At 49.0% G+C, this 8,794-nt stretch overlaps 1 protein-coding gene across 2 annotated transcripts in view; it reads left to right on the plus strand.

Annotated features, from left to right (window-relative positions):
- ufsp1 (UFM1-specific peptidase 1) overlaps positions 1–8,530 on the plus strand; it is a 14,571-nt gene extending 6,041 nt beyond the window's left edge. The window contains exons 2-4 of one of the 2 annotated variants that reach the window (XM_070863241.1): positions 545–823; positions 2,829–2,916; positions 7,711–8,530. In XM_070863241.1, coding sequence (XP_070719342.1) covers positions 7,740–8,390 — 651 coding nt within the window. In that variant the 5' untranslated portion in view covers positions 545–823; positions 2,829–2,916; positions 7,711–7,739 and the 3' untranslated portion in view covers positions 8,391–8,530. The remainder of the gene's footprint in view (positions 1–544; positions 824–2,828; positions 2,917–7,710) is intronic. The other variant, XM_070863240.1, reaches the window with a different exon arrangement.
- The last annotated feature ends 264 nt before the right edge of the window (positions 8,531–8,794 follow it).

Consider the following 8,794-nt stretch of genomic DNA (forward strand, 5'->3'; position numbering starts at 1 on the left):
AATAAACAAACCCCCCCCCAATAAACAAACCCCCCCAATAAACAAACCTGTCGGAGGGGCAGTGCTGAGGGAGCGCCGCACTGTCGGAGGGGCAGTACTGAGGGAGCGCCGCACTGTCGGAGGGGCAGTGCTGAGGGAGCGCCGCACTGTCTGAGGTGCCGTCTTTCGGCTGAGACGTTAAACCGAAGCCCTGTCTGCTCTCTCAGGTGGATGTAAAAGATCTCATGGCAGTATTTCGAAGAAGAGCAGGGGAGTTCTCCCCGGTGTCCTGCGCCAATATCTATCCCTTAATCAACATAATTAAAACAAATTATCGAGTCATTTATTTGATTGCTGTGTGTGGGAGCTTGCTGTGCACAAATTGGCTGCATGTTTCCCACATTACAACAGTGACTGCACTCCAAAAAAATACTTCATTGGCCGTGAAGAGGTTTGGGACGTTGTGTGGCCGTGAAAGGCGATATATAAATGCAAGCCTTTTCTGTCTTAAGGCTGCTTTCACACGTTGACAGTTCCTACCCTAACACACTGATCTTGCATTCAGTTCTTCTCATGGGCTTGGAAGCTGAAATTTCCCCAGTCTTTTCTGATAAACACAACCTTGGGATTTGTCGATGTGTCCCTGGAGGGGTTAGCTGCTCCAGATTTCGAGCATTTACCGAGGAAGGAGATGGTCCGCCTTGCTCTGCAGCCTCACAGGTTGCCCCCTCAGGTGTCCTTGAGCAGTGCTAAGCAGCTGTGTCACTGGGCGCCTGTGTGTCTCTGATCCAGGTCACCGAGCGGGATCTGTGTGGCTCAGTGAATCATTAGTGCCGTCTGATCGGTAAGAGGAAATTCTACCTTGTGTTCTTTGCCAGAACAGGCGCTAGTATTTTATTAACCTGCCTTTTCACTAACATTACAATGACGCAGTGTGAATTTTTATGAACTGCACTCTCTTGAACTGCGGAGAAACACCTGGTGGCCTATTTATAGAATGTGTTCTTCCAAACCGTGGGCCCTTCAGCCTTGAAAGGAGGTCATTTTAAGCTGAATTTAAAAACAATGTCACGCAGTTTGGGTAGGAGCTGATATTATACGACAGTCAGACAGTGGATTTATATAGCGCCTTTAACGTAGGGAAACATCCCAGGGTGCTTCACAGGAGCATTTGACACCGAGCCGCACCAGTAGAAATTAGCGCAGGTGACCAAAAGCTTGGTCAAAGAGGTGGGTTTTAAGGAGCGTCTCGAAGGAGGAGAGGTTTAGGGAGGGAGTTCCAGAGCTTGGGGCCCAGGCAACAGAAGGCACGGCCACCGATGGTGGAGCGATTATAATCAGGGATGGTCAGGAGGGCAGAATTAGAGGAGCGCAGAGATCTCGGAGGGGTGGGGGGGTGGTTGTTGGGCTGGAGGAAGTTACAGAGATAAGGAGGGTTGTGGGGCTGGAGGTTACAGAGATAGTGAGGGGTGTAGGGGCTGGGGGGGTTACAGAGATAGGGAGGAGTGTAGGGGCTGGAGGTTACAGAGATAGGGAGGGGTGTAGGGGCTGGAGGTTACAGAGATAGGGAGGGGTGTAGGGCTGGAGGAGGTTACAGAGATGGGGAGGAGTGTAGGGGCTGGAGGGGGTTACAGAGATGGGGAAGGATGTATGGGCTGGAGGGGGTTACAGAGATAGTGAGGGGTGTAGGGGCTGGAGGAAGTTGGAGATAGTGAGGGATGTAGGGGCTGAGTGAGGTTACAGCGATGAGGAGTGTGGGGGCTGGAGGAGGCTAGAGATAGGGAGGAGTGTAGGGGCTGGAGGGGGTTACAGAGGTCGGGAGGGCGAGGCCCTGGAGGGGATTGAAAACCAGGATGAGAATTTTGAAATGGAGGCGTTGACAGGATGCCATTGAAATGAGGAGCTACCATGTTTTGAGGTGTGCAGCACCAGGGTTGGTGCACTGTTTGCTGGCCATGAATTGCGAATGTCATAAGACAGCGTTGCCCAGTAGCAATCGCTGACGTGGCTATGGTGACATCATTTCAGCCGCATGCACTAATTTTAGTAGAAGGCGCCTTATACACGCTCGTACAATCCAAGTAAACATCCACCACGCAGTAACCAAGGAAGTCCTCAACGATCAAAAAACATCCACTCTGCCTTTCACTCTCCATTTTACCAAGGTTAAAGTTCAGGATTGAGATTACATGACCAACAATGGTGTCCGTTACTCATTGTTTATTGGCTAATTAGAAATGCAATTAGCCACATCGTAATTACCAACACGTGGCTAATTGCATTTTTGTAAATTTATTTGTTCCCGGGATGTGAGCGTTGCTGGCAAGGCCGGCATTTATTGGCCATCCCTAATTGCCCCTTGAGAAGGTGGTGGTGAGCCGCTGCCTTGAACCGCTGCAGTCCGTGTTTAGCGGTTTGGGACAACCGAGTGTCTTGCCGGGCCATACCAGAGGGTCAGTTAATGGTCAACCACATTGCTGTGGGTCTGGAATCACATACAGGCCAGACCGGGTAAGGACGGCAGATTTCCTTCCCTAAAGGGGCATTAGTGACCCAGAGGGGTTTTTACGGCAATACTGTAGTTTCATGTTCACCATCACTGATACTCGCTACTTACTGCCAGATTTTATTTCATTGTCTGAATTTAAACTCCCCAGCTGCCGTGGACTTCTGGTCCCATAACATAACCACTCTGCTCCCATTCCCTTCCTACAGGGTATTGGTTATCGGTAAGCTAGTTATTGACTGCATTGATTATCCTATTCTCAATCGCTGAAGTGTGTTTAAACGTTCATCATTTTCAGTATGCACTTTTTTCCTTTTTAAATGTTCCTCCTGTCCTGGTGCAGATCAGAGGGAACGAGGACCGATGGCTCCCAGCGCAGTAATCCGGAACACATGCTGCCAACCCCAGCATCCAACTTACAACAAGTAAACGTAAGTCAATATACTGTACTGACTGTTGCTGGGGGGTTGTGGGGAGAGGTGGAATAGGGTCTCCAGTCACTGCATCCCTTACAGGTGTCCCTGTGACATGCGAGCATTCTCGGCAGTGTTGCAAATTCTAAAAGCTCCCCACTGCACCTTCGGGTGCTGATGTAAACCTTTTGTACATTCCTGTCTGGCGTAAAAATAAAAAAGGGAAGGTGGCTCAACCGTGGCTATCTAGGGAAATCAGGGATAGTATTAAAGCCAAGGAAGTGGCATACAAATTGGCCAGAAATAGCAGCAAACCTGGGGACTGGGAGAAATGTAGAACTCAGCAGAGGAGGACAAAGGGTTTGATTAGGGCAGGGAAAATGGAGTATGAGAAGAAGTTTGCAGGGAACATTAAGGCGGATTGCAAAAGTTTCTATAGGTATGTAAAGAGAAAAAGGTTAGTAAAGACAAACGTAGGTCCCCTGCAGTCAGAATCAGGGGAAGTCATAACGGGGAACAAAGAAATGGCAGACCAATTGAACAAGTACTTTGGTTCAGTATTCACTAAGGAGGACACCAACAACCTTCCGGATATGAAAGGGGTCAGAGGGTCTAGTAAGGAGGAGGAACTGAGGGAAATCTTTATTAGTCGGGAAATTGTGTTGGGGAAATTGATGGGATTGAAGGCCGATAAATCCCCAGGGCCTGATGGACTGCATCCCAGAGTACTTAAGGAGGTGGCCTTGGAAATAGCGGATGCATTGACAGTCATTTTCCAACATTCCATTGACTCTGGATCAGTTCCTATCGAGTGGAGGGTAGCCAATGTAACCCCACTTTTTAAAAAAGGAGGGAGAGAGAAAACAGGGAATTATAGACCGGTCAGCCTGACCTCAGTAGTGGGTAAAATGATGGAATCAATTATTAAGGATGTCAGCAGCACATTTGGAAAATGGTGACATGATAGGTCCAAGTCAGCATGGATTTGTGAAAGGGAAATCATGGTTGACAAATCTTCTGGAATTTTTTGAGGATGTTTCCAGTAAAGTGGACAAAGGAGAACCAGTTGATGTGGTATATTTGGACTTTCAGAAGGCTTTCGACAAGGTCCCACACAAGAGATTAATGTGCAAAAGTTAAAGCACATGGGATTGGGGGTAGTGTGCTGACGTGGATTGAGAACTGGTTGTCAGACAGGAAGCAAAGAGTAGGAGTAAATGGCTACTTTTCAGAATGGCAGGCAGTGACTAGTGGGGTACCGCAAGGTTCTGTGACTCTGGGGCCCCAGCTGTTTACATTGTACATTAATGATTTAGACGAGGGGATTAAATGTAGTATCTTCAAATTTGCGATGACACTAAGTTGGGTGGCAGTGTGAGCTGCGAGGAGGATGCTATGAGGCTGCAGAGTGACTTGGATAGGTTAGGTGAGTGGGCAAATGCATGGCAGATGAAGTATAATGTGGATAAATGTGAGGTTATCCACTTTGGTGGTAAAAACAGAGAGACAGACTATTATCTGAATGGTGACAGATTAGGAAAAGAGAAGGTGCAACGAGACCTGGGTGTCATGGTACATCAGTCATTGAAGGTTGGCATGCAGGTACAGCAGGCGGTTAAGAAAGCAAATGGCATGTTGGCCTTCATAGCGAGGGAATTTGGGAGTACAGGGGCAGGGAGGTGTTGCTACAGTTGTACAGGGCCTTGGTGAGGCCACACCTGGAGTATTGTGTACAGTTTTGGTCTCCTAACTTGAGGAAGGACATTCTTGCTATTGCGGGAGTGCAGCGAAGATTCACCAGACTGATTCCCGGGATGGTGGGACTGACCTATCAAGAAAGACTGGATCAACTGGGCTTGTATTCACTGGAGTTCAGAAGAATGAGAGGGGACCTCATAGAAACGTTTAAAATTCTGACGGGTTTAGACAGGTTAGATGCAGGAAGAATGTTCCCAATGTTGGGCAAGTCCAGAACCAGGGGTCACAGTCTAAGGATAAGGGGTAAGCCATTTAGGACTGAGATGAGAAACTTCTTCACCCAGAGAGTGGTGAACCTGTGGAATTCTCTACCACAGAAAGTAGTTGAGGCCAATTCACTAAATATATTCAAAAGGGAGTTAGATGAAGTCCTTACTACTAGGGGGATCAAGGGGTATGGTGAGAAAGCAGGAAGGGGGTACTGAAGTTTCATGTTCAGCCATGAACTCATTAAATGGCGGTGCAGGCTAGAGGGGCTGAATGGCCTGCTCCTGCACCTATTTTCTATGTTTCTATAGAGAACGCTTTTGATAAAGAGTAAACTGTTTCCAGTGGCAGAAGGGTTGGCAGCCAGGGTACACTCCCCAATCTAGTTCACAAACATTCAAATAATTATCATTCATTCAGTGATTGGTAAAAGCATCGCATTGACATGACGGGAAAACATTTCACAGCATTCCATCGGATATACAGCCCAGAAACAGGCCGTTCCGCCCAACCAGGCCGTGCCGGTGATTATGACCCACTCGAGCCTCCTCCCGTCTTTCCTCATCTAACTCTATCAGCTTAACCCTCTATTCCCTTCTCCCCCATTGGCTTGTCCAGCCTCCCCTTAAATGCATCGATACTATTCGCCTCAACCCCTCCCTGTGGCAGCGAGTTCCACATTCTCACCCCTCTCTCAGTAAAGATTCAATAGTAACTTTCAAAAGGGAATTTGATAAATACTTGAAAAGAAAAAAATTGCCGGGCAGTGGGGAAAGAGCGGGGGGAGTAGGACTGATTGGGTGGTTGTGTCAGGGAGCCAGCACAGGCTCAATGGGTTGACTGGTCTCCTGTGCTATATCGTTCTCTGATCACAGCCCTCACTCCCCTACTAATAGTAAGTCCAGGTCTGGGGATCACTAACTTCAGGAACATGTAATCTTCCCTCTGGATTGGATTCACCTCAAGAGTTCATGGGTTTATGTTCCTCGGTGTTCAGTCCTTTCTGTGTGAGGACTGCTTATAAATACTGATCCTTGCCCCTTGCCGATGTTCACACATCCATTCAGGGATCTCTTGCAAATATTGAGGCCCCCCCCCGCGGTGAGCGAGAGGTCAGGGGGCTGAGCTCTGGTGGGGGGGTGGGGGCTGAGCTCTGGGGTGGGGGGGAGGAGCTCTCGGGTGTTGGGGGGGGTTGAGCTCTCGGGTGTTGGGGGGGGAGGAGCTCTGGGGTGGGGGGGCGGGGAGGAGCTCTTTTGGATACGGAAATAAATGTTTTCGAATACGTCAACAAATGTGCACCTGATTTGAAAAGCTGCGAGCTGCACCCCTTGAAATCTTTCCCCCTCCAGTACGCCCTCCACCACGGAGGCCCTTCTCCCAGTGCAGACAGCGATTGTCCCTGTGGCGTCTCCACGTTGCTCCGGTGCCGATTGCGAGCTGTTTAATTTGGATTTTCTTTCGCGGCACCCTCTCCCGTGTGCGCAGTGTAGTATGGTGACCAGAATTGTCCGGGTGGGGCTGAACCAATACCTTTTACACAATCGTCACTTCGTACAAGAGAGGGGGTAGAAAGGGAGAGACTATCTCTCCTGGCTCGGGAGCCCCGGATTAGGGGCATAGTCTAAAGATTAGAGCCTGACCTTTCAGGAGTGACATTAGGAAACGCAAATGGCAGTTGATGCTAGATCAATTAATTTTAAATGGGAGGTTGATCGATTTTGGTTAACTAAAGGTATTAAGGGATACGGGGCAAAGGCATATGGAGTTAGGTCGCAGATCGTGATCTCACTGAATGCAGAACAGGCTCGAGGGGCTGAATGGCCTCCTCCTGTTCCTCGAGCTTGTACTCTGCCTGACCATACAGTTCCCATTTGCTCTCTTTACTGCTGCCATACACGGCTGATCTTGAGTTGCCCCAGATCCATCTCCTGTGACAAGCCAAGCACCCCCCCCCGTCCCCGTTCCCCAACCACCATTTGCCCACCTGTGACAAAGACTGTAGGTCCCACATTGGACTCATCTTAGTGTGGAACAAGTCATCCTTGCCTCCGAGGGACTGTCTAAGAACATAAGAAATAGGAGCAGGCCATACGACCCCTCGAGCCTGCTCCGCCATTTAATACGATCATGGCTGATCCGATCATGGACTCAGCTCCACTTCCCCACCCGCTCCCCATAACCCCTTATCCCCTTATCGATTAAGAAACTGTCTATCTCTGTCTTAAATGTATTCAATGTCCCGGCTTCCACAGCTCTCTGAGGCAGCGAATTCCACAGATTTACAACCCTCCGAGAGAAGAAATTCCTCCTCATCTCAGTTTTAAATGGGCGGCCCCTTATTCTAAGACCATGCCCTCTAGTTCTAGTCTCCCCCATCAGTGGAAACATCCTCTCTGCATCCACCTTGTCAAACCCCCTCATTATCTTATACGTTTCGATAAGATTCACCTTCTGAATTCCAATGAGTAGAGGCCCAACCTCCTCAACCTTTCCTCATAAGTCAACCCCCTCATCTCCGGAATCAACCGAGTGAACCTTCTCTGAACTGCCTCCAAAGCAAGTATATCCTTTCGTAAATATAAAGAAGAATGATTCCTCTGTGCAAAGTCCTGAAGACTAACACAGTTCACTTTATTCCCAATTCTTATTCCTTTCCCCTAAACTATGTACTGAGTTAGCTTGAGGGCTTCTTAAGCATCGGAAGCCTTTGCAACTGTATACTGTATGTGGAATTCCCGTGTAACTACAGTGGGTTATAAAAAGGCTTTTGTAGTTCACAACCACCCCCCTTGATTTGTATTGTTGATGATCGATAATAAATACTGGATTTTTTGTTTGCTCCTTAAGTCCAGCTGTGTGAGGGCCAAGCAGCAGGCATGGAGTTGGTGAAGAACATTCATTCTGGCCTCCCTCTCCCTGAGCCAGAGTCTGAGATCCAGCGCCTGTCCCTGATCCGGGGCGATTACCTCTACTACCATTACAGCTGCGATGGCACGGATGACTGCGGCTGGGGCTGTGGCTACCGCACGATGCAGACCCTCGCCTCTTGGATTATCTTGCAGCAGACCAATATCAAGACCCACCGGGTGCCCGCGCTGAGAGAGGTGCAGGAGGCGCTGGTCGCGATGGAAGACAAGCCCCCGAATTTCGTTGACTCCAAGACCTGGATCGGTTCCTTTGAGATCGCCCTGTGCGTCGACAAGTTCTACGACGTCCCGTGCAAACTTCTCCATGTGCGCCGTGGGGGAGAGCTCCAGCAAAAGGCCCAGGAGCTTTACCTACACTTTGACACGTTGGGCTCCCCAGTCATGATGGGCGGCGACAACGACGGCGCCTCCAAGGGGATTTTGGGAATGTGCACGGGATCGGAGAACCACTACCTGCTCGTTCTGGACCCCCATTATTCCGGCGAGACCCTGGACAAAGAATATGCTCAAAGGAAAGGCTGGGTGGCCTGGAAGAGACTGGATTTGTTTGACCAGAATTCATTCTATAACTTCTGCCTCCCTCAGTGCAAAGGTGTGTAACTGTTGGACGTCACTGGAGCGTGAGTTAACCGTCGAGCTAAGTGTCGCTCGCGGCTATCGGCTTCTGTGCCGTGATGTATGTACAGAGTAATTTATGAAAAGTGGATGGTATGAAGCTTCTATTAAACTAATGAGTCAAACGAGTATGGTTATTGTACAGTGGTTCCTCCATCCCTTGTGTTGAGGGGGATGGAGGAGTCCTTTACACTCGTGGCTGTCAGTAAAAAATGAATGCGGAGAAGGCTCCAAGGAATGTTCCGTCGAACCCTAGCGCGGTCTTATTGCAGATACACTCGGGGCTGCTGGCACTATCAATACACTTTATATTCGTAGGGCGCCAATAATGTAGTAAAACGTCAACATTCAGAGATTCACAAATGAAAGGGCAATGAGCACCGAACAGA

This window comes from Pristiophorus japonicus, chromosome 20, assembly GCF_044704955.1.
Source record: "Pristiophorus japonicus isolate sPriJap1 chromosome 20, sPriJap1.hap1, whole genome shotgun sequence".
Lineage (NCBI taxonomy): Eukaryota > Metazoa > Chordata > Chondrichthyes > Pristiophoridae > Pristiophorus > Pristiophorus japonicus.